The sequence below is a fragment of the Tasmannia lanceolata genome, unplaced genomic scaffold, assembly GCF_043159265.1.
Source record: "Tasmannia lanceolata isolate RefF3 unplaced genomic scaffold, GAP_Taslan_0.1 ptg000019l, whole genome shotgun sequence".
In the NCBI taxonomy this organism is placed as follows: Eukaryota; Viridiplantae; Streptophyta; class Magnoliopsida; order Canellales; family Winteraceae; genus Tasmannia; species Tasmannia lanceolata.
The window spans coordinates 10,975,208-11,001,576 of NW_027518696.1; the positions used below are offsets into that span (position 1 = coordinate 10,975,208).

General features: G+C 40.0%; 1 protein-coding gene across 2 annotated transcripts; it reads left to right on the forward strand.

Annotated features, from left to right (window-relative positions):
* The first annotated feature begins 1,327 nt into the window (after positions 1–1,327).
* Positions 1,328–22,997, forward strand: LOC143852966 (elongation factor). Of its 2 annotated transcripts, none has more exons than XM_077362648.1 (6): positions 1,328–1,525; positions 1,608–2,071; positions 5,271–5,581; positions 5,658–5,714; positions 20,518–20,996; positions 22,122–22,997. In XM_077362648.1, the coding sequence occupies exons 2-6, from the start codon at positions 1,659–1,661 to the stop codon at positions 22,479–22,481; spliced, it is 1,620 nt and encodes a 539-aa protein (XP_077218763.1). In that variant the 5' UTR covers positions 1,328–1,525; positions 1,608–1,658; the 3' UTR covers positions 22,482–22,997. The 2 variants fall into 2 exon arrangements, with proteins under 2 accessions (XP_077218763.1, XP_077218764.1); XM_077362649.1 differs by having other exon boundaries at positions 1,658–2,071.
* Positions 22,998–26,369: the final 3,372 nt, after the last annotated feature.

Genomic DNA, 26,369 nt, shown 5'->3' on the forward strand with positions numbered 1-26,369 from the left:
AAATTGACACCCTTACCCAATACAAAATAGTTCACAATAACCACTTCTCTAGTTAGGTGTATTGTGATGTTACTGTAGTGCTCGCAATTCAATGTATTCTAGAAAAAACATACATACATCCAATTTCATTGAATTACTATCGCATCGCTCGCACATATATATATTTCCACATCCTGTGAGTGCGTACATTCTAGAATGAAATACCAAGGTCAACAATCTTCAGTTCCAATCCATCCATACAAATCCTAGCAAAACATTCCAGGTACCACGTTCAAGTGCTAAAATTACATCCATAGGTCGGTAGGTCCCATGGTCCTATCACCACTGCAATGTGTTCCCTAGTCTTATCTCATCCCTAACTTGGTTAGTTCGCATTCTTGGCATCTCGCACACCATGAAAATATATGCCCCAACCGGCTAAGAGGATTTTACATTATTTCATCAATCACATGATGCATATTAAGTATAATAAGAAATAATTGGTTCACTGTTCATAAAGTCTTGCAAGGCCAAATAAATTATCATAGAGATAATTGGTTCACTATCACCACTGTCATAAAATCCAAAGAATTTCACATTCGTTGACTAGGGCTCTGTTAGTTTAAGACTTTGGTAATCGATTTTAAGTCCCAAACTAAAGGTATGTTTGTTTAAGATCATGAAAACCGATTGTGAGTTCTAAACCTATTATTATTGGACTAAAATTCTCCAACAATCGGTTTGGCACTCACAATCATCTGGCATAATCTCAAACGAACAGGGGCCTAATTAGGACTAGTTTGTTCTGGATTTTGAGAACCGATTTTGGGCCCAAAGCTGATTATAAAATATCATAAAAATAATCGGTTCACTATCAACAAATGGTCTTGCAAGACCACATAAAATATCATAAAATCCCAATAATTAGTTTAGGACTTAAAATCGATTATTAAGTCTTAAACTAAGAGAGCCCTAGTCAAGAACCGATTGTGTGCCCAAAGCTGATTATTGGAATCTTTTGAGTTCTATAATCGGTTTTGGACTCACCATCAGTTGTCAAAATCCAAAACAAACAAAGAAACATGCCTTACTACGCTCAAAATCCACTATGGAAAGAATAATGATATGATAACTGATTTGGGGACCAAGCAAGGAACGAACAAATAGCCTCTTAAACACATTACCAATCTTTCCCTTTATTTTTGGTTTTTTCTCCATGAAAATATCAAAAGTACCCCTTCACATGCCATGCGGGGATTCGTTACATTACACCCTCGGTTACACTCTCGGTCTCCATAGCAGTTTCACTTTTGGCAACGATATAATCGTCCCCTTTCCTTCCCTGCGCACTCCTTCACGGTAAAAAAGAGTTGTCATAATTCTGAAATACACAAGAGGGTGGTGTCCCAGGGAAGAAAAAGGGGGCGGATATATGACTTCCCTTTGCAAGGGCTTCCCAAATCTCACCCCTTCACAAAATACGTGAAAGCCCGTAAAGAAGGTGTTAGGGTTTTTTTATTCGCCATGGTTAGGGTTTCGTGAACAGGTGCTTTTTTTTTATCGCTTTTGTTAGGGTTTGGAATTTCTGGATTCTAGACAGGATCTGAAGTCATGTTGAATTCTTGCAATTAGTAAATTTTGAGAATGAGTTGAATTTTAGAGCGGGTGAAATACTCAGGATGGGTCCTGCTCAAGTATTGATGAGTTCAGACCTGGAAATAAAACAGGAAAGCCCCGAAAAATTTGCTTCGGCAAGAGAAAATGGGAATCAGTTGGAGATTACGGATGGCAATGGTTTGAAATGTGCAAATAATTGTGAAGACAACACATTCGACGCAGAAACATTGTTGGAAGAACATAAGATAGATGATTCAGGTGATTTAGCTGTTGATATTCTCGATTGTGCGGATACTAGACTCAACTTGTCTCAAGCTGAAGACCCAGATGCCACTGAATATTCGAGTTCTTTTGGAGACACCATGTCGGGATCTAATGATGGTTCCAAGTTAAATTTGAGTGATGCTGAAGTGGAGTCACAATTTTTTTGTGAAGATGGAAGTTCTGCCATTTTTGATGGAATGTTCCGAATGAGGTATGTCTTTAATTCTAGTTTCTCTGGGCATTGTAGTTCCAGTTTATAGTGTTGCATAACAGTTGTATGCAGTTAGCTGGGTCAGCAACACTAAGGTCCTGCTTGTTTTAGATTTTGACAACCAACTGTGAGTCCCAAACTTACTATTGGACTCAAAATTAAACATCCTTTCGAGAAGTTATGTGTCAAGGTGCAACTTGACTTTGAAGAATTAGTTTTCTTGGGATTGAACACACTGGTTTCAAGACTAGTGGGTTGGTTGGTTTAATCAATTTATTTTACAACTGTTGATTCTTGGGATTTCATTTTTGTACTAATTTCATGTTAAGGTTTTTCATTACGTGCATGTTAAACAGTTGGTAGATATTATATACATGAAAATAGGTCCCTACCTTTACCAATATTGAATATGCATCCAATACATATAGCCAAAGTCCGGAAAGATTTTATTGAAAATCGTAGGGGACAAGAAGAAGCAAAATGATAAAGGGGTAATGGCCCCAAGAAACAGGAAATAAATAATAAGCGGAGATGAGAAAAAAGGAACAAAACAGAAAACAAGGAATAAGTAGAAAAAGGGAACAATATGAGATGAAGAAGACCATGAAAGAGCTCAAATGCAAAGGTTAATCTTGCCCAACCATGATTTTGAACTTCTCGACTCCTTGGGCCAGCAAATCCACTTCATGGAGCATGTTTGAGAAGAGAAGTTAGAGTATTCAAGGGCAGGTTTGTAGGCTTTGGTTTCGGTATGCATTTCGGTCATGACAGAAACGGAAACAAGTCGGTTCAAATCGAAATTTCTGTGGAAATCCTGTAAAAAAATTGGAAACATAGATGATACTTCAGGATGTCCCAGAATAAGCACAATTTTTTTTGGGAAGAATGCACAGGTAATATACATAAAAGTAAAACCCTCAAGGGTTAAGGAAATCAAAGAACTCTATGAATTCCCTTGCGGCTCCATCCCTTTCTAACCTATCCACCTCACCATTGGCCAACCTAACATGCTGGAAGGATATAGATGATCACTCCATCCGTTCCTGGATCTAGTCGAATGTGTGCAAATCTCCATGGTATAGGTTGATTTTCCTGCAAGCATCTTACAACATTTAGCGAGTCGCTCTCAACTGTCAGGACTTTGAAGATAATACTCTCTATGCTTCTGATGCCCTGAAGAACTGCTATAACCTCCACCTCCCCAATAGGACCTGAAAAGGCCCAAGTAGTTCTAAATGATCGTCTCTAAGTAGACTTCATATTCCGCAGGTCTAGGATTCTACAGGCTAGATGCATCAAAGTTGAACTTCATCCTTCCTGGTCCTGGTGGTTTCCATCCAGGGGATGGTTTCTCCACTTGCTCACTACTAAACACATATTTCTCTCAAGCTATACCAAAGGTCATATGCTGATACATACCTGAAACTCAGGAGGGTTCTAAGTCCATACCATGGATAAGGCTATTACCTTTGTGTGCACAAAATGAGCTCTCTTGACGTACCCTTAACACCCTTGCATTTCCCTCCTTCCACAGTACCCATATTATGGCTAACAGTACCACCTTCCAAAGAATCTTACCTTTTTTTCCTCCAAGGGGCAAAGAACCAACATTCCAAAAGGTGGAGAGCCCAGATGGAAACGCCCACGCTACGCCAAATATGTCGAGAACCCCACTCCACATTTTGTAGTGGAGAAATACATGGTCCACTGTTTTGCCTGACTCTACGCACAGGGCACAATGATCCATAATCAGCATATGCCGATTCAGAAGGTGATCAACCGTGGGTATTCTATTGAGAAAGCCTGTCCATCCAAAAGCACAGACGCTAGGGGGCGCTGGAATGCTCCACACTCTGGCTAAATGGAGGGCCAGGGCTGGGGACAAGTTGATGATAGAAAGACTTGACATTAAAAACCTCGGAAGAGCACAAAGACCAAGCCCTTGTCTTCGCCAATCCTTCTAATGTAATAATTGTCCAAAATCTCTAACAACCCGGCTAGCCACTCTAACCCCATGTCAAAGAAGTTTCTTCTGAAGTTGATTTTCCAGGAAATTCTTCTCTCTTCCCACTCAAAGCAGTCCGTACCAAATACCTCCTTGGCCATCACCACTAAAAACAAGTCTGGGAACACAGCCTTCAAAAGGACCTCCTGACACCACCTGTCATGCTAGAATCTGATATTTTCTCCCGAATAAACTCTGTATCATATCCCCTCATTAAACTTATGATTTTGCCTCAATAGGTCCCTCCAAACTGTCTCTACTGTGTCTAAACATGTCATCAGATACCCATTGGCCTGGAGTACTCACAGCCGATGACTCAAGCCCAATGATGTTTCTCTCCTCCTCGAACTTCCATAACCACTTACCAACCAAAGCATTGTTTATACCTCTTAGCCTTCTTATGCCCAGCTGCCTGCTCTTACAGGCTTACACACTTCTTCCCAACTTACCAAGTGTAGTTTTCTCATCTCATACCCTCCACCCCACATGAATATTCTCTGGATTTGTTCTATTCTTTTGATTACACTCATCTAGTGTCAACTTTCCTAGAAAGAGTATTGGATAAGACGCATGCACATCTGTCCTTTGATGTGGATGTATAAAGTTGATTTTCTGGGACTTAATTTCCCTTGATCACGAGTTGCAGCTTTCCTGCATGTGCGTGTCTTGTAGCTAGTAGATATTATGCATGCGGATTTGCGTCTGTCCTTAACGAAAGTACGCTCCAAAATATGAATCCATTACAGATTGGCATGTCTTACTCTCCTATTTGTATACATTTTTATTTTTACACTCCTATTTGTATACATTTTCATTTTTATGTTATTATTTTGAATCCCAAATAATTACCACTTCTGCCAGGAAGCTCAAAAATATCTGGTATTGGCAGGAAAGCAAACAACAAAATAATTGAAAAAGAGAAGACTTGTGTAAAGGGACAAATCATAATGGGGAGAATGGACAAAAGAAAGAAAAAGAAATCTGAGTAATAATGGAGAATGAACCTATGGAAAATATCATGATTTAGTAGATTATCCCTCCACTTGTAACTGCATGATATATATACATATGATCTCCCTATAATTTGGACAAATACTCATTTTTTAACAACAATTGTTATTACTTTCTCAACTTATACGTGTCATGGAAATGGAGTGGCTGTTCATTGTATGTAATCTATTTTCAACTTGCCAGGAAGAAAAAGTTGACGCCTCATTGGAGAAGGTACATCCGTCCTCTGATGTGGCGGTGCAAATGGATAGAATTGCGGGCGAAAGAATTTCAATCGAAGGCATCAAAATATGATAAAGAACTCTCCGCTATTGCTCATGTAAAGCAATCGACGGTAGGGTGCGTTGCATCAGAGAGTTCTACTGCTAGATCAGTTCCTTTTTCTCGCCAAAGTCACAGAAAACAAGTAATGAAGAGGAGAAAAAGGAAGAGAATTGAAGACACGGCTGATATACCATCATATATGTCACACCACAATCTATTCTCGTATTATGGTACTCATTTATTGTATTTTTATATTTTCTGTATTTCATGAAATGAATTTCATTCCTACTTTATGATGTCTTGCAGAAAATAAGAGGTCTGAAGCTGATGGTGTCTCTGTTGATGACGATTGTGGCAATCAAGGTATGAATTACATGTTGTATGCTTTGATTTGGAAACATGATATCATTATACAGTCACTTTATTGATGCCATGCTTTTTCCCGTGTGTGCTGTATCCGTGTGTATTTAAGTTGGTCCTAAATATAAGTATATTAAAAGAGGTCCTACTCCACAACTTACATACACCATTGTGTATATAAGTGATAAATAAGGCTATCTTCTAGCGGTCCAGCCCTAACCTGAATCACTATTATCCAAATAGGACTTGATGCCATAAGCTGGCTTCATAATCTTTGCCAAAGGTACCATTCGGAAAAAAAATAATCTTTGCCAAAGGTCCTCAACCACTTGCAAAGGGGTTCATTAAGTTCTCTAGAGCTCTTAATACATAATCCACCAAACATAGGTTTGCAAACATCTTCCCACGTGATCAAATGATTCTACATTGTCTAGTACTGTACAATGAGATAAACTAGATTGGGATTTTTTTTTGTTCTTGATTTCATAGATTAGCATAAGGTTTGAAACCAGCTATACAAAAAAAAAAGAAAAAGAAAAGAAAAGCACAAGGTTTGAATCCCAAACGTTGAGACTACACACTTGAGACCATCATCACTAGGGCAACGCTTAACTTCACCAGCAAACATCAGAATGTTACCTTAAATAAGTCTACCTTTCCATGTTGAAGCCTCCTTTAACCTTTCAACCCTCCCCAAATGGACAGCTAAGGGATGTCCCAAATGTGAAATAGGGAATGTGCTTCTACTACAACCAAATTAAAATCCTCCACCTCAACACCATGACTCCCAGAAATCACCTGATAAATTCTTAGAATGGCAATGACTTGCATGTGGAAAACCTTCACACGACACACCACAATGGGAAGTGTCACAAAGGGAAGTGTCATCAACATATTGGAGATGAATCAAGTGAAGCTTGAGTAAATGACTAAATTTTTTGATGTTATTCTTTCTCAACAACTCAAAAACAATGTTGAATAGTGAAGGGAGAGAGACCTTCCAGATTCAAGTTGACATCTCAAAGTTCACTATGTGTATTGAGCAGACTAAAAAACAATGGTCTCAAGTCTCACCTCTCTGGAAATACATAAGAAACCTTTTAGAGACATGTTCACTATAACTAGGGAGCGAGATCCATACTGATACTATCCATACCACCTATTTGTCTCCTTGACCTGGCTTGACAACTATTGTATATTGTAGGTAATCAAGAAAATCTTAATTATTAGGCTTTTTCTATATCCTCCTTATCCACTATCTTTGAGACTTCGGCCCAAGGTTTTAAATTTTGGTTTCGATTTCGGCATGGAAACAGAAGCATTTTGGCTTCGGTTGGAAATTTCAGTGGAAAACTTGTAAAATCACATAAACGTACGGAAACATATGCAATGATTAAAGTTTAAGATGAAACTTAGGGAAATGTTAGAATAAGCACAAATACATACTTAAAAAACCATCACATAAGCAAGAAAGTCGCCTATGATACCAACTTTATGTCAGTACCACATAGAGTTACGAGGTGGTATTGGTCCCATTGCAATTTGACATTCCATGCATAAGATGCGATTGTTGTACAGTCCCTACCAAATATCATAATATATATTAATGAAATGAAATGTAAAATGACTTACAAAAAAACATTTTCCCATTCTGTGCTTAGTTAGAGACTCATCATTTGTATGATGACTTACAAAAAAAACATTTTCCCATTCTGTGCTTGGTTAGAGACTCATCATTTTTATGATGCATGGGTTTTGAAATTTGAAATTCCCTTGACTTCTCATTGAAATGAAAAGTGAGTTCACCTTTGATTCAGCTAGGATGGGCCGACAAAGTAGGTTGACCAAGATAAAAAATCTTAAATATTTTCTACCTTTGCAATTGGTAGACACCACTATTTGCACCATTTACATCCAAATGACAATTTATGTATAAATGCAACAAATCAAAGGTTGAAAAAAAAAAATAAATCAAAGAAACATGTTTTATAGAAAAAATTTCAAACTTTTTAGGGTTATTCAAAACAGGGTTTTGTAGAAAAAAATCTAAACATTTTAGGATTTTTTTTTTCAAAACAGGGTTTTCCATAAAAAAATTCCATGGAAAAGTACGGAAAATGTTTTTTTACGAATTGCAGTTTTTTTTAAAAAAAATTTATAACCACATATTCTTTTGTTTTGTTATAAAAAAAAAACAATTTTATACGATTTAAATCGTAACATCTTTCCATATTTTTGTTGTTTCGACCATTTTGGTCAAATTTCAGTTGAAATTCCAAAATTCCAACAGAAATAATGAAGTAGAACGGATCCATTGAGATTTTGTTTCGGTGGGAATGGAAACAGAAACATTTTGGTCTTTTTGTGTCTGTTTCGGTTTAAATTTAAAACCATGCTTCGACCAATGCCTTATATGTGAAACCTGTGGGTGTTCAGTGTATAATTTGTAATTTATCTCCCACTTATGGAAGTCCCTTGCTGTGGTGAAACATTGCCCAACACCTTGAATATGATTGAAAAGACCTTGGGTAAAATCTTGTAAACAATCCAATTAATAAAGTGATATGGTTGTGTTAGATCTTTACTCATGTGCTTTATCATTGAACTCTTGAAAATCTCCTTCTACAATATCTCAAGAATGATGTGCTAAAACCATCTGATCTTGTGTCCCGATCACCCATGAGCTCAAAGATCACCATTATGTGTCCCACACCCCACACCCCAACCCCCGAACATCTGCCATACTATCTTCATCAAGGAACAACCATCAATCCCTTCACTCGGCCACCTTATCACTTTCTCCCCTTTCTCTTGACAACCTTGTTGTCATAGTTTACAAGTGCCAAGAGCTTTATAATTTATTACTACTTTCATTTTTGCTTCAATTCATCAGGAAAACAAAGGTTCTCTCTCTGTCTCTCTTTGTTAAGAATATAACTGTTTTCATCCTCACAAAATGTGTTAGGTGCCCTTCATTACGGGTAGTGATGCTGCTCGAATCTGTCTGGGTGTACGAACGGTCCTAATTGTGCCGAGTCCCGCCTTTTGCCTGGGTTTGATGGCAGGGACGGAGAGATCATCGCCTCGGCCTTCGACTTGCGCTCACAGACAAAAGGTTATCGGAGTTGGAACTCCAAGGGAACCCTTCGACACTCAAGTCAGACAGAGGCATCATAATGAGAGCTAAACACCAATGAGAGAGAGAGAGAGAGAGAGAGAGAGAGAGAGAGAGAGAGAGAGAGAGAGAGAGAGAAATGAACCACGACCGTTAGGAAGGCCAGATGGATACTCGCACCGGGGGTGGTGTTTAGCTTTTGTTGTGCTCTGATCGTAATGGCTTGGAGAGAAGGGGAGATGGCCCCTCAATAAAGCCTCAGGTGTGGAGTGGAAGGTTTCCTTTTATAGGCGGAGTTCTGTGTTGCTTGGTTAGTACATGGCGTTGTACGTTCATGTGGTGATTGGGTCTCGTCGAGGACCGCAGAAGGCTCAGTGAGGGTTAACCTTCAGGCATGCCGAAAGGGGCCAGTTGGCCATGAACATTTGGTGAATAGTCGGCCGGGTAGTCCGACTGGCTTGATAGTGTCCGAGGTGTTAGAATTGTGTTGTCATCCCACTAGTGATCAGTTTTACCTGTAATAGGTATTTTTTTCATTTTATCTAATGGATATATGCAAACTCCATGTGAATGGAAACTCACATTCTCTTCAACAACTTGTCTATCCTTCATTTTCTTCTCATATCTTCTACAAGTGGTGAGACCATAGTTACTAGTGCGGGAAGCGAAAGGGAGAAGCGCAGTGGGAAACGAAGTGATGGAGATCGGCGCCCTTTGCGCGTCTATTCGAGACGGGGCCGCCCTCCGAGAGGCCCATAGAGTTGTTTTTTTTATTCTTATTTAGGCCCCACAGGGACCTTTGTTATTTTCAGCTTTAGTTAGGGTTATTTTAGTCATAGTTCATGTTTATCAGGTTTCAATTTCTTAGAGTTCTAGTTTTAGTAGCTTTCATTTTTATTGGGTTGTAATTTGATTATTTATAGGCCTAAACCACACGTTTAGGCTCACTTTTTGCATGATAATTGAATTGCAACGATTTGCTATCTCCCCTCTATTATTCGTCTACTTCTTCTCCCCTATTCTTCTCTCTCTTTTCCCCTAATTCTTCTTCTCTCTTCTTCTTCCCCTCAATCTCTCTTCAATTACCCTACATCAATTTGGTATCAAAGCGGAAGATCCAAGTCTTCGAATTTCAAGCCGTGGAGATCACCACCAAAGTTTTTCTTTTTCTCCCAACCCACAAACAACAGCTCTCTTACCCCATACTCATCATCCCTAACCTTCAACCCCTCTCCCAGCCACCATTCTTGCTTCTGAAACTCTAACCATAGACTTAGCCGAACCACATAATCCCTCAGAAAAAAAAGACACCCAGTTGACTCACCCATCCACTCAGTCATCTTCAACCTCCAGACAAGGCCCTCTTTACAAACCCTCTCTCACGAACCCTTTGAAACTCCTAATATTTCCCAAATACGAAACCCTATATCAAACCTAATATAGAAACCATTTTTCTTTTCCCACACCCAAACAGACCCACAACCCTCTCCTACTTTGAATCAAAACTTCGAGAGTTGCAGGAAAACACCATCGTTGATTCTCAGATTTTACACCATCGCTGATTTTTTTTTTTGGAGTTTGTTTGGGTTGCAGTTGATGTTCTCAGCTAGGAATCACAGATAGAAATCCTCCGAGTTTTCCGCCATTTTTTCTGGCAAGAAGTCCATCCGAGTTGCACACTTTCTATTTCTACTGCCGTGTAGAGGTGGGCAAGGAAACCAAATTCCTTCTTTGATAAGGAACCGAGATTTACAAGGAGATCTGGTGTCTCGTACAACAAAATACTTTTTTTTTGGTTACCACACTGACCAGTCACAAAAAAAGAAAAGGTAGCTCATTAAAAGAGTCAAGTTACTGATTACTGGTCATTCGGTCAAGTAGTTTCCCTACTTCAATACTTATCAGGTAACTTCCCCTGAAAGGTAACTTTCTCCCCATTTGTTGAGTAGTGGGACCACTTTGCAGCCATTCAAAAAAAGAAAGTCACTTGAGCAATCTCAGCCGTCGATCACGTTCTACGGTCTTATCAACATCTTTCCGTCATCCGATCGACGATCCGGGACAGAGCAGTTGTCAGGAAGACCACCAGGACTTCTTAGGCAAGTAGTAGGCTACCAAGGTACGTATCTTCATTATTGAATTCGTGATTCAATATTTATATTGGTAGTTACACTGTTAAATTTGCAAGAGGGCCCACATAAATCTTGTTTTCATCAAACCTTTATTTCCTCTATATTAAAACCCCTTTTTAACTTGATTTTCGAACCCTATTTTTCCACCAACCTTAAGTAGTTTCCTTGTATTACATTAGCATAGTTTAGTTGCATTACTCTTAGTTATTTGCATCGTATATCAGCCAAAACTCCATTCTTTCGTTACTCGTAGTTCATGAGCATACAAGCATGTTCACAAACCAAAATGGAAGACCGCGTTAAATCATTGGAGGACGAATTGAACACTCTTAGGGAGTCACAAGTACGAATTGAGAGAAGAACTACAGCAATCGAAGCTTCGGTGCAACAAATCCTAGAAGAACTTAGGCAAATGAGAATCGCAAGGGACAACCACCCTGCAGAGAGTCAGTTAGGTGACAGGTCAGCCATTCATGTGGATGGACCTGAGTCTCATATACCCGTAGGTCTAATAGGCCCCCTTCTTCCTCTTCCCCAGGGCCTGCAACCTATTGCAAGAGAAGTCAACCCTAGGGCAGTCAATTTGCAAGGTCACAATGGTAGAAAACACTTTGTCAACCAAACAACTGATGATTATGTTGAAGAGGCACAATTCCATAGAGACGATCAATACCATTATGATAAGCCTAATCCTCAGGCTAGATATTAGGATCGACGTCTCGATAATCGACCTCTCGATCGGAACAACAATGACCAATATGATGTCTTTAAACAGGTCAGACTTGAAGTTTCCAGTTTTGATGGAAGAATGGATCCCGGTGCCTTCCTTGACTGGTTAGCAGACCTCGAAGACTTCTTTGAGTGGTATAATATGAATGATCACTAGCGCACGATTTTGTAAGATAAAGCTGGTAGGATCAGCCAAGCGCCATTGGCAATCTGTTCAAAGGGATATAGATCTTGGAGGACAACTAGACGGTTTCACCTGGGATGAGATGAAGACTAGACTACGGAATAAGTATGTTCCCCCTTTCTATGAGTCTCAACTTATGAGAAAAATGTTAGACTTGACGCAATCGACCCTGACGGTCGCTGCATACTTGACTAAGTTTGAAGAACTAGCGCAAAAATGCAATCTAAAGGAAGAGTCGTCCATGACTGTCTCCAGGTTCATACGTGGGTTAAGACATGATATCATGAAAGAGGTTGAACTCCATTCTTCAGAGACCTTGGAGGATGCTGTTCATAGGGCTCTTGAGTATGAAAAGTACTTTCAGTACTCCAACCCAAGAGGTGGGATGTCCCAAATGAGAGAGACCCAAACGAGTAGATCATGGTCCTCACAGCAGACTGGTAGAGTTGCCCAGTCAGGTCCGTCTGCTTCAAGAAACACCACTAATGTTTCTAGAGGAAGCAACAACTTGGGTCCAACAGTTAGCACTAATCGAGATAAAGGATCGGTAAATCCTACTTCTCGCCAAGGACCTATAACTTCAAATTCTCGACAAGTACCCCAAGGTCTTAAGTGTTTTAACTGTCAGCAGAAAGGTCACATTGCCTCCCGTTGTCCACATCGCACCCTTACTGTAGAGGAGGAGCATGGTGATCCCTTCGAAGACCAAGACGACGAACAAGAAGTAGAGCCTCTTGATCATGTCGACTCGGCAGATGAAGATGACTTCGATGGCACACGTGTTGGAGTAGTGCGTTGCATTTTGTCTACGCCTGCAGCAAAAGATGACTGTCAGCGCACTAACATTTTTCACACTTATCTTGATTGCGGAGGCACAGTGTGTAAAATCGTCATCGACGGAGGAAGTTCAATGAATGTAGTCTCCCAAGCAGGTGTTACGAAGATGAAGCTCAAACCTGAACCACACCCGCAGCCGTACAAAGTCGCTTGGGTTGATAAGACATCCCTTCCTGTTTCCCGACGATGTCTTGTCCCCATCACGATGGGAGATTATTCCGACAAGATATGGTGTGATGTCCTACCCATGGATGTTGCCCACATCTTACTCGGCCGCCCCTGGCTTTATGATATGGATGTACTTCATCATGGGCGAGAAAATTCATGTCTTCAAGCACCGTGGTAGAACAATTAGGCTAAAATATGCGCTACCTGTCGATAAAATTAAGAGTTCTAAGCCTACTCCACCATCAAGGCCCGCTAAACAAAAGAGTCTCCATCTTCTAAACCGTAAAGAATTTGAAGGAGCAAGTCAAGAGACAGGACACATGTTGATTTTAGTGGATGAAGGAGCTCTTCAGCTCTCTTCTGAGCAACTTGTTGACCTACTACTGAGGTCAACCAGATATTACAGGAATTTCACGATGTGATTCCTGATGAGCTCCCTGCAGAATTATCACCCATGAGGGATGTTTAGCATGCGGTTGACCTGATTCCAGGTTCTCAATTGCCCAACCTTTCACACTATCTCATGAATCCTCTTGAGCGAGCAGAGTTACGTCGACAAGTAGCGGAGTTACTAGAGCGTGGTGTGATCCGAGACAGCCTTAGTCCCTGTGTTGTACCTGCATTACTTACACCCAAGAAAGACGGATCATGGAGAATGTGCGTTGATAGCCGCACTATAAATAAGATCACAATTAAGTACAGATTTCCCATTCCCTGTCTTGAAGATATGTTAGATCTATTAGCTGGGTCGCGTTGGTATAGTAAGATCGACTTACGTAATGGTTACTATCAAAGTCGAATTCGTCCAGGAGATGAATGGAAAACCGCCTTCAAGACACCGGACGGATTATTCGAATGGTTAGTCATGCCCTTTGGATTATCTAATGCTCTGAGCACATTTATGAGGGTAATGACACAGATATTACGTCCGTTCTTAGGCAAATTCGTGGTGGTATATTTTGACAATATTTTAATCTTTAGTCGATCAAAAGGATTACATCTGGATCACCTAGGCAAGTTCTTGAGATTCTTCGAGAATCTAAATTTTATGCAAATCTCAAGAAGTGCTCCTTTATGCAAACCCAGGTGATATTCCTAGGCTTTATCGTCTCGGAAAATGGTGTTCTTGCAGACCCTGAAAAAGTGCGAGCAATTAATGATTGGCCAGTTCCTACTACACTTTCTGAGGTTCGAAGTTTTCATGGATTGGTTACATTTTATCGCAGATTTGTTAAGAGTTTTAGTACCCTTATGGCTCCAATAACGGACTGCATGAAGAAAGGCGAATTCCGTTGGACCCCTTTTACTACACGAGCTATTCAAAATATCAAGCAGAAGATGATAGAAGCTCCTGTCCTAATTCATCCTGACTTTTCTAAAGTCTTTGAGGTATCATATGATGCGTCGGGAGTAGGGATAGGACGTGTTTTAAGTCAAGGACACCCTGTAGCCTATTTTAGCAAGAAACTTAATGAGGCTAAACAACGATATTCCAGATATGATAAAGAGTTATACGTTGTTATACAGGCATTGTTCTATTGGAGGTATTATCTTTTACCTCAGGAGTTTGTCTTATATTTTGACCACGAAGCGTTGAAATACCTTCATTCACAGAAGAAATTAAGTCAACGTCACGCTAAGTGGATAGAATTTCTCCAAGAGTATACTTTTGTACTCAATCATCGGGCAGGAATTGAGAATAAAGTAGCTGATGCCTTAAGTCATAAGGTTATGGTCTTGCGGTCCATGAGTGCCAAAGTCATAGGTATTGGTAGACTGAAGGATGAATATCCTACGTGTCCTGATTTTGGCATCATCTTTCAAGATGTCCATGATGGTAACCGTCGAGAACATGTTGATTTCTTGATAAACGATGGTTATCTCTTTCGAGGTTCTAGGCTATGCATTCCCCGTACCTCCCTTCGCGATTTCATTGTTTGGGAAATGCATGCTGGAGGCCTAGCAGGTCACTTTGGCTGTGATAAGACGATCGTGTTAGTCGATGATAGATTTTATTGGCCATCTTTAAAGAAAGACGTAGCGCGAATCGTGTCACAATGTCGCACTAGGAAGCACGGGTACTAGTAAATGTCTTTACTATTTTATTGTCCATTTACTTAAGATTTACATGTAAATAACGGAATACCCCCCTTTTGAATTTATTAAAAATAGTTTCAACACCCAAATCTAAAAGGAAAAAAAGTCAACTCTCCAGTTCTAGTACAAAATTCAAAGAAAAAGGGTCGGGTCAAAATTTTAACTTTCTTAACTTCCAAACGGTGGGGTATTTTTCAAATTTTAAAAATTCATAAAATCTATTTTGTCCAAACATTATTAAATCCCAAAAGTCCTGTAAAAAAAATCTCATAATTTGGTCTCTAAAAATTATTCATCTTGTCAGGCACTGGTCAACACACTGGTGACAGACTTTTTTTCTAATGAATGATGTATTGATGCCTCATGTTATGAAATATGGAACTTAATCACTTATGAAATGAAGAGTAATATTAGAATTTTTCATTTTGGTGATGTTTTTTAATTTTTATAAATATATAATAAAATATTAAAATATATTATTATATTCGGTGTACCGGAACGTACCAGCACCCGGTTTTTTGGCAAATCACGTACCCACGTACCCGTGTCGTGTCGTACCCGCACCCCGTACCCGTGCTTCATAGATGTCGCACATGTCAATTAGGAAAGGCTAAGAAACAAAATACTGGATTATATACGCCTTTGCCTATTCCCCATTCTCCATGGCAAGATATCAGCATGGACTTTGTCCTTGGTCTGCCTCGGACAGCTCGAGACATGATTCTATCATGCTTGTGGTGGATCGTTCTCACGGATGGTACACTTCATTTCGTGTAGCAAAACAGCTGATGCCGTGCAAGTAGCAAGCTGTTCTTTAAGGAAGTTGTCAAACTTCATGGGCTCCCTATTTCCATTGTGCCAGATCGAGATGTCAAGTTTGTTAGCTATTTTTGGCGAACACTTTGGAAACTTTTTGGCACCCAATTGAAGTTTTCCTCAGCTTTTCACCCACAAACTGATGGTCAAACAAAGGTAGTTAATCGTAGTTTAGGTGATTTGTTGCGATGTTTGGTTGGAGATCGTCCTAGTACGTGGGATTTGTTGTTATCTTCTGCTGAGTTTGCGTACAATAGATCCATCAATAGAACTACTGGAAAGAGTCCATTTGAGAGTGTTCATGGCGTCAACCCTCGTCAGCCTGTTGATCTTATACCTTTACCACTTGATGCCCGTCCCTCTCAGTCAGCGGATTCTTTTGCCCAGCGCATCCATGACCTTCATGTTGATATACGTCGTAGGATTGCTACTAGTAATGTTGATTATAAGCTAGCAGCTGATGTACATCGTAGGAACCTTGAATTTACTAAAGGCGACTATTTAATGGTCCGTGTTCGTCCCGAACGTTACCCTCGCCATTCTTTTAAAAAGTTGCATGCTAGAGCCATCGGACCTTTTCGTATTCTTCGTAAATATGGCCCGAATGCTTATTGAATTGATTTACCTGCTGATATGCATATTAGTCCTGTTTTCAATATTGAAGATCTTATCACCTATTGAGGTACCTTTGAGCCTCCTTCTATGCCTACAGATGTTTCTACAGGTCGGACTGCCAGCTCTTCTGTTCCAGCACCAGTGCCAGTGGTTCCACCAGTGCCACCACTTCCTTCCCACCAGATTGAGGCTATACTTGACGATCAGATCGTTTCCTCCCGCCATGGTGGTTTTCAGCGCTACCGTGTTCAGTGGTGTTGTCGCCCTCTTTCAGACGCTTTACTTGGCTTACAGAGGACGAGCTTCACCGTCTAGATCCTGACATCCTAACATCTTGGAGCAGTACCACTCTCTTCACTCTCTGGAGGAGAGTTCTTTTCAGCAGGGGGGAATGATGGAGATCGGCGCCCTTTGTGCGTCTATTCGAGACGGGGCCACCCTTTGAGAGGCCCATAGAGTTGTTTTTTTAATTCTTATTTAGGCCCCGTAGGGACCTTTTTGTTATTTTCAGCTTTAATTATGGCTATTTTAGTCATAGTTCATGTTTATCAGGTTTCTATTTCTTAGAGTTCTAGTTTTAGTACCTTTCTATTTTATTGGGTTGTAATTTGATTATTTATAGGCCTAAACCACACGTTTAGGCTCACTTTTTGCATGATAATTGAATTGCAACGATTTGCTATTCCCCTCTATTATTCGTCTACTTCTTCTCCCCCATTCTTCTCTCTCTTTTCCCCTAATTCTCCTTCTCTCTTCTTCTTCCCATCAATCTCTCTTCAATTACCCTACATCACGAAGGCTATTGGGAAGGTGGGAAGCAGAGGCTATTGGGAAGGTGGGAAGCGAGAAGTATGAAGGGCCGGGGAAGCATGAAGGGAGGCGACTGGAAAGCATGAAGGGAAGCAGCTAGAAAACGTGCAGGGAAGCTATGGGGAAAAGTGAAGGGAAGTGACGAGGAAGCGTGAAATAATTAAAAAATGTCAAAATTTGAAAACAAGTAAATTCCAGTTTCGAACCAACATAAGCAATTTGAATCCAACCATTATAAATGACATGCAACACATATTTAAAGGTAAATCGTTGTTAGTTGAAATGACTGTGTTGACCAGTGCCTGACTAAATGAAAATTTTTCTAGAGACCACATTATGAAATTTTCTTACCGGACTTTGAGATTTAATAATGTTTGGACATGATAGAATTTATGAATTTTTAAAATTGGCAAAATAAATGAATTTTGTAAAATTGGCAAAATATCCCATCGTTTGGAAGTTAAGATTTTGACCCAGCCTGAAATTACTGAAAAATGTCGGATGTTGCACTAGAAATGAGAAGTTGAATTTTTATCCTTTTTGATTTTTGGGTCTTGAAACTATTCTTAATAAATCCAAATGGGGGGTATTTCTCTACTTAATTGTAAATCTTCAGTAAATGGTTATTCAAATGAATTTGCATGTAAATACCTTGTCCCCTGTATTTGTTTTTAATTCCATTTCCCTGAAATTCTGTAATTGATACAATGCTAAGATTGTGAAAACGCATGGGAAAACGCGCTTCTCGCTTCCCGCTTCCGAAACACATTTCCAGGAACCGCGCTTCCCACTGTCTGGGGGCATTTTTGGTAACTTTGGGTGAGACACTCAATATTGAATATGATTTTACATGATATTATGGCCAACAAGATCTAAGTCAAAATTTCCTATTGAGCTATTACATAGGAACCTCTTTCTCCTTTTCATCCTAACCCCAGATCTATTTTCTTTATTTTTCTATTCTTACGATTCGAAAACCCTAGCTTCTCCTCACTTTCTTCCTTCTAGATCCATCTTCCTCTTCAAGAAACCCTACCAATCTCTCTCCTCTCCTTTCAAAATCATCAAAAAAAAAAAAAAATCTATCTTTGGACAACCCAAAACTGAATCCTTCTCATCGCACATCTTCTCGACCTTCATTGGAAGGTTTTTCCTACCATCCACAATAACCACCACAAAATGCCCAAAATATTTTTCATTTCCATCTCCACCGGAAGACATACTAAAACCGAAACTCATACCAAAACCAAAACCATACGGGTATTCGTGATATATTATACCAGTATGTGCCACATAATTATTATATTTATATGATTTGCATGTGAAATGTGGTGTATGCATTATGCATACATATTTATATGAATTACATGTGAAATTTGGTATATACTGAACTATCACGCATGCGCGGCAATGTATCTCACTAGGTGTTCGATGTTAAACCATTGTTGGTTTTTTTTGCTTATGTAATGGTTTTGAGTGTGTATTTGTGCTTATTCTAGTGCTTTCTGGAGTTTTATCTTAAATGTCCATTATTTGCATATGCGTCCATATATTTCCATGATTTTTCAAGATTTCTATCAAAATTTTCATACGAAACTGACATGTTCCCATTTTCGTCATGACCTTAACGCAATGATGTCTACCCCAAATTCATATGCGTCCATATAGAAAAATGTCTACAAGTTGCAAAGAGCATCACTAGGTATGTCAAGGCAACTCTAGGTTATGAATTGTTTTATGGAGCATAGAAATATAGGGGTAGATATAGAAGGATATGTTGATGCTGATTGGGCTGGTGATCTTGATGGTAGCAGATCGGTGACTTGGTTCTGTATTATAATTAACAACTACTCAATCTCTTGGGCAAGGTCCTCCCCGTTTTCCAATTCGTTTCGGCATACGATTTATAGGAGGGTTGGAAGGAGGTTTGCTATAGTATGGAGAGGCAACCACTAATAATCCAAGTCCGGGAGGCTCCATCGAAAGGGTTGCTCAAAATGAATTTTGATGGGTTGAGTATGGGTAATTAGAATAGGAGTCTTGAGAGGTTCATCTGGCGATGTTATATAGGCCTTTTCGGGGCGAATTGGAATATCATATGCAAGTGAGGAGGAGGTAAGGGCCGTCACCAAGGCGTAAAATATCTAGATCAAGCTTTAATTGACAGGACGATTATAGAAGGGGATTCTCTAAAGGTGATACGTTGGCTTAGAGGGACGGTTGTCCTGCCACGATCGGGAGGGTGCGGGTGGGCGGGGGGCTCAGTTGTCTTCAATCATGTCAAAGATCTGCTAATAGTGTACCCGATAGATTGGCTCGGGAAGGGGTGGATAGGCAGGGGTTAAATACGTTTGATTTTCTTCCCCGTTGATAGATCCTTATTTTATTTGTGACTCAATCAGTAAATTATTGTCATCTCTGTACTTTTTGGTGGACCAACTCGGTCTTCCGTTATTTTTAATGAATTTGCCACACTTCAAAAAAAAGAAAAAAGAGAGAAGCAAAGAACAATTGCAAGATCCAGTATTGAAGCAGAGTAATGCGCAATGACATCCACTACTGCTGAGCTAACTTGGGTTCTACATTTCATGAAGGAACTCCACATAGATTCTAGTTGTCGCACACTCAACTGTGATAATCACAGTGCAATCAAACACCCTTAATCTAGTTTTTCATGCCAGGACCAAACATTTAGTGGTTCAATATGGTGAGATTCTTCCTCAATTCATACTGAGCCATGACCAAGTTGCATACATTTTCATGAAGGGTCTCACTACAGATCATCATAAGCATCTTGTTGACAAGATGATCATGTTCTGGAGAACACACCGGCTTGAGGGGTAGTGTTAAGAAGAAAACTTTTTTCACCTTCACATTAGGGTGTTAGGTGCCCTTCATTGAGAGTATATTCGTCATTTGTTCTTATGTGTATATGAATGTAACTCAACTCCACGTGAATGAAGACTCCACTTTCTATTCTGTTTTACAAGTGGTGAAATACTCAAGATTGAATATGATTTTACACTCTACTTCCATCATGTTATGTCGGCCCAGGTGCTTCATTCAGAAGGCACCACAACTTCTTACAATGTAATTCTCTATTTTGACCCTTTTCTTGTGGAACTTTAAAAGCTCTATAGCCACACTGTCACACTCATTGAACTCTAGGCCTAAATCTTGTTACATACATCTAGAAAATATAAAAATTAGCTTTTGATGTAGTACGAATTTTAACATACTAGCTTTGATCTGTATAATTTTACCAAGTGCTTATGTTTTACTTTTTTCTTCTTTTTATGGCAGTGACTGCACCAGAACAAAATATCAACAGCGCTGATGAGTTTGGGGCCAATTTTGAGTGGCCAGTGCCCAAGTTCAGAGATGGTGACTCTTCTTTTGAGCAAATCCTTTGGAGTATTGAAACCCTGCAGTCTCGAGTTGTCACGTTGAGGACTCAACTTGACAATGTAGTGTCAAGAAATGCCGGAAAGTTTAATTCAATGGAGAATTTGGGCGTGTTTATGCCGGTTGACCTACCGAGTAGCTCCGCCCTGAGTCCTACTTTATCTCCTGGCAATGGTGACGTGATGCCAGTTGGAGCATTATATACGCCACCTGGGCATATATCTGAGTATGAAATTGGAGATCTAGTAATGCCTGGAAGTGCAGTGTCAAGTTTTGGAGATGCTAGTCTTCCAGATATAATTGAGAGCACAGTTGGCCTGTTATCTGCTGCTGATGCTTCTCTGGATCATCCTCGGATTGGCGATTCATGTGAAGATGTAAGGATTTTCAACGATATTGTCTAGAATTTCTTCTTATTTTAATGATACAATGAAAATGAAATATCACTGAAACATACAAAATTAGAACAAAAAAATTATTGAGTTTAATCTTTAAAGAATCATCAAATTTCTCAATTTTTAGTGAGATAAATTAGCAAGATACTAACCTGTAGAACGTGATACTTTTTGAAATGTGAAAAGGTATAACTTATTTGCTTGTTTGCTGGAAAAAGGAGGTACATTTGCAGTTCAATGTGTGGCCATTGTCGGAGCTACTATACTCCTCTCGATGCAGTCTTTTCCAAACTGCTAATTGATTGTGAAACAAAACGTCAGGATGAATCAAATTTTCTACAAGTAACGGATTGCGTCCTTTTCTAACCTTCTCATATTGCTACACTGGGCTGCTGGAGGTTTTTTCTAATTTTAGAGCTTTATGTAGGCTCCCTGGTGGTGTTTGATGTTCTAACCTAGCTCTCAGCTTTTCATTTAGAGTCTATTTAAGTTTTCTTGGACAGGGAAAGGGGGTTAAGATTCTCCCTGTGTTTTCCTTGCAAAACTGGAGCACCCTGTTTTTTTCCCCATCCGGCTTGGGGCTGATTCTGGTGTATCTCAAAGGACTTGAATTTGATCCAATGTTCTTGTCTGAGGGTAAAAGTTGCTCTTGGGAGAACTTTATTTTTCATCAAACCTTTCCTCTATCTATGTGAATCCATTCTTTTGGGAAGATAGGAAATGCTGGTCTTCCTGTCCAGGATAAAGATATTTTCTGCACATTGACACTGCAATGACATCTAGGGAGAACGGAATTTTCATGTATAGTCTGAAATCTGAATTGAAATTCCCTGTGTTGTATTTGTAAAGGTTCTTTTTATTGATTTGTCTGACAGTGGAAATATTCTGGGTTAGGCATATCGATGACAGATTAGATGTCCCTGGCCAAAAAAGGGGTTGGATATAAGATGCTAAATATTCTAAGTTTTTTTTTCAATGCTGGAGATCCCTCCTGAAGAAACTATGCTATTTGAACTCTTCTTTGTTTGTTTGTTGCCTGTAAACTTATTTATCGATTTAGCCATTGAGAGTTCTTATCTGGTTTCCTATGTTTTATTATGCCTGCAGATAGCAGATGGCATTCTAATACATAATCAAGCAGCCACAGAAGAGTTGCAGAATTTTGAGGTGGTGAGTCAGCCAATAGAAAAGGCTCTGGAACCAGTGAAAAGAGAAGAATCAGAGGAGAGTGTTGCTCCTATTATTTTGGTGCCAAAACCTGAACCTGTGCCAGAAATGGTCCCAGCACCAGCAACAGAACCAGAAACAATTGTGTCATCAGAGGAACCTATTTTAAAGACCTGTTCTGAGTCGGAAGTTCAGATTCACAAGTACAAGAGAAAACGGGTCGAGAGAAGAGCTGGTTCTGGTCATTGGCGGCATGCTGAGAAAGTTTTAAAGCAGGAACATAAACATGACAGCCAGTGAGTTTGAATCACCAGTCAAATGGATTACATTGGGTTGTTTGCATAGCTTGATCCAGATGCAGCTTGATCCAGATCTGATACACCATGAATCTTTGCTATGTGGGAAGAATGGCTTCAAATGATGCATTGAAAGTGGTGCAACGGAAGGAGAGGTCAATCTCCATATCTTAAAGGTGCTGCCTACCTTTGGACTACGAAAGTCGATTCTTAGCTCACCAGGTATACTAATATCCCATTCTGTGGCAATGTTCTTTGTTTTTCAAATGGAATCAGGCATTCTCATTTTCTTGAACAAGGAATAGTACTGTTATCAATGTTGGGTTATGCAAGCGGTCAGTGGACGATTCTTGCAGGACTCCTGGGAAGACATGGAATGCACTAAAACCTATCCTTACTAGAGTTTAGGATCCCAAAAATTGTTCACCGAAGACTGAAGTTCCATGTTAACAACAAAACTAATGTGATTACTTGCCTCTCATTGTTAATATACACAATTAACAAGTTTGCTTCTTGGCAATGCAGCCTCTGCTTGCTTATCGTGGTCCTGTCTGATGTCAATGTAGAAATCTCATAGATCTCTTCTATCTCAAAATAAGATTAAACATGATGCGCACCAAACAACAACATGAGATGCAAGAAACATAGACACAAAATAAAAACAGAAGGTTTATGTGGTTCTGCAGTTTGTCTAGTCTATAAGAGTAGAGCTTCAATATTTTAGTTAGGGTTACAAAAATCTCCTTTCCTCTTGGCTAAGAAAAATGTGCAAAAACTTCGCTTCTCGTAATCCAAATACGAGGTTGCTAGATTCACAGGCGCCCTCGCAAAAAAGGGAGCAAAGGGCGCCCCCATTGGTCAAATCACATTTAAGATGCCATCTTAAATGTGATTTGACCAATAGGGCGCCCTTTGCCCTATTGTTTTGCAAGGGCGCCTGTGAGTCTAGACTCCCTCTCCAAATACATGACATATATTAATGCCAATACATCAAGAAATTACAGAAATATCCTTTAGCGCAAAACTGAAAATTAAAATTTTCCCCATGGAAAGTTTTAGATTAATAAGATCACTATAAATTCCAATCTGGGTGGAGGGTATTTTCGCGATGCTATGTCTGTCTGGGATTTTTTTAACCGTCGGCATGCCAATTACGGACAACGAACTCAGTTTCCGGCTGGGCTAAACTTTTCTGATCGGTGCATTTGCGATTGTAATCTAGAATGGGTATCCCCGTCCTATCTAGATCTTATGGATTGTGGATACTCAGCTCAAGAAGCTTTCTATACTCTTAATATCTCCAAAAGCTGCTGCCAAAGATCTCTGATTTTCCTTAGTCAAGGGAAGATTACAGAGCTTCCATGGGCTCCCCACAGACCCTATTCCAGATCTCTTGGGAGCCAGGAGGACTTGGGTTCGATGAATAGGAGGTTGGAGTTAAAAAATGGCAGCGTAAATGTTAGAAGGAATGATCTACAATATAGTGTCAGTGATTGGAAATGTAATTACTATAATTTTGGCCTGCGAAACATCTGTAGGAAGTGCTTGGAGCCGAAGCCCAATACTGGAACAAAAGTAAACTCTGGCAAGATATGGATTCCAAAGATGCCTTACAATATCTTCCCTGAGCCTTCCAAGGAAGGTAATCCAGTAATATCTATACCTATCGAATTGGTCAATGACTGAAAGAAGGTTCTAAAAAGTTGCTTGATAGGTACTTTGAGGAATAGAGTCCTCGGGGAGGAGCTTTGGTTCTGGGCTAAGAGACAATGAGACTTGCCACAGCTTAGCAAACCATTTTGTCTGAGTCCTCTCTTTGTGCTTTTCTCCTTTGAATCCCAGAGTCAAGCCACTTCTATTCTTCGAAAAGGGGGTGATGCTTTAGGAGGCTATCTTGTTTCCCTCTAGCCATGGTCTCCAATTCTAAATACTGGTGCAAGGACAGTAAAACTGAGTTTCTCTAACATACCCCTTCATGCCTGGTACCTTTCTACTGTGGAAATTCCAGGCCAGTATTTCTTTCAGATCTTGGATTCCCAATTGTCGGGTACCCATGACCATTGTATGGAATTTGCTTCTATTAAAGTTTTAACGCATTTATGGAACTACTTGCCATCCTTCATAAATATTATGGTAGACTCTATGATTTATCCCATTGGTGTTAGGATGGTGGAGGAACCATTAAAGGCCTTAAAGGAGGTGGTGGTCCCGATTGACTCTCTTCCGGTGGTTTCAGAGGGTGGGGTTCCCGTAGGCTCCCCTCCGGTAGTGGAATTGCCGGTGAATGGGCCTTCTCCGGTAGTCTCTACGGGGCAATTTGGTCATTTTAAAAGGAAAGCAGCCGTTGGTTCCACCTATCCCTGATTTTGAATTTTCTGCATCATCGGGAATGGCCATCCAGCCGGAAGCCGTGCAAAGTCCAATCCCATCATTGAAAGGGATTTGGTCATATCAAAAGAAAGATTTGGTCAGAAGTCTTTAAAAGCTAAATCGAGCATTTGTATGGGGAAAGGTTCGTGAAAGGATATATTTGACGGTAGCTTTCAACCTGTGTCAGTTGAAAAGGCTGTCAAGATCAAAACACGCTTCTTTAAAATCCATAAAAACTTTTCAGCTTCGAAATATGTTTCGAAGGAAACTAATAGTCGGTTGGAAGAGACTGGTGTATTAACTTCTGACTCTTGGCTCAAAAATACAGATTTATGTCATAAAGGGCGGGGGGCGTTGATCGAGAAAAAATATCTATCTGCTTCAAAGGGTGGCTTGTCTCTCTTTAAACGGAACCTTTTGGGTTTCCGCAAGAGTGAGGACTCCAAAAATCTATCTTTAGCTTTTAAGTTTAGACCTCCTATCCCTTCATTGGCTTCTTCTCCCTCTTCTTTTCTAAGGATGTGGGAGGTGGCCTCATTTGACGTGGGTGACCTACAGCTTCTCCGAGACCTAGAATATGATGAACAACTGGCATCAGAAGAGTGTCCGAGACCTAAGGAAGTCTCGATGAAAATTCTGAAACAGCAATGGAAGCAGTTTAAGAGGGAAGTCTTGGATAACAGAGAAAGATTTCTTTTAATGACAGGCAAATCAGACCAAAGGAAGTCTTTGTTCAGATTTATAAGATGGATTTTTTCCAGAAGGCCCTAGCTGATGAGCGCCAGGCTCGTCGACAGCGTTGGGAGATGAATAAGGCGGCGGAGATAGAACGACTAGAAAAAAATGTTGATTCCCCCTGAAGGTGTGTCTCAGGAATTAAGGGACACTCTTGACAGGGAAGTCAGTCTCGAGATCCGGAACCGGATAGGCAATGTGGAAGAAATGCAGGAGGCAAACTCAACTCTATTGGAATCTCTGGACTCGGAAGAAGATTTTGATGTTCCCCGTAAGGAAATGGATGAATTATTAGCAGTAGGCGATGTTTTTAGAATAGGTTTTGATGAAGATTCGGATGCTACAAAAAAATTATTTCACTCTATGGCAATTAGGAATTTGATAGAAAGAAAAGAGGTTGAAATGGAGAAGGAGGTTAAGGGGGCCGAGGGTAACAACCCTGTATAAAAGCCTTCCGGCCCGAAGAGGGGGAAAAAAAAGAGGAAAAGGGGGAAAGAAAATGAGGAGGTCAAAAGAAAAGGACCCTTGGGGTGGAAAGGGGAAGATTGGACCCATAGACAATTTTTAAGGGAATAGCAATCGGAATTTCTCGTTTGGCACAGATATCTTATAGCTATGGCTTGAGAGATTCGTTCTTTCGCCTGGGCTTTATCTGGTTTAAGTACCATTGCTATATCTTTTTGGAGGTCTGTATCTAAGTTGGAAGCTTTTATTCACAATTCAGCTAGTGGTAGTTTATCTGTAAGTCTTTGGGAGGAAAATTAGTATTCATAGCATTAACCAGTCA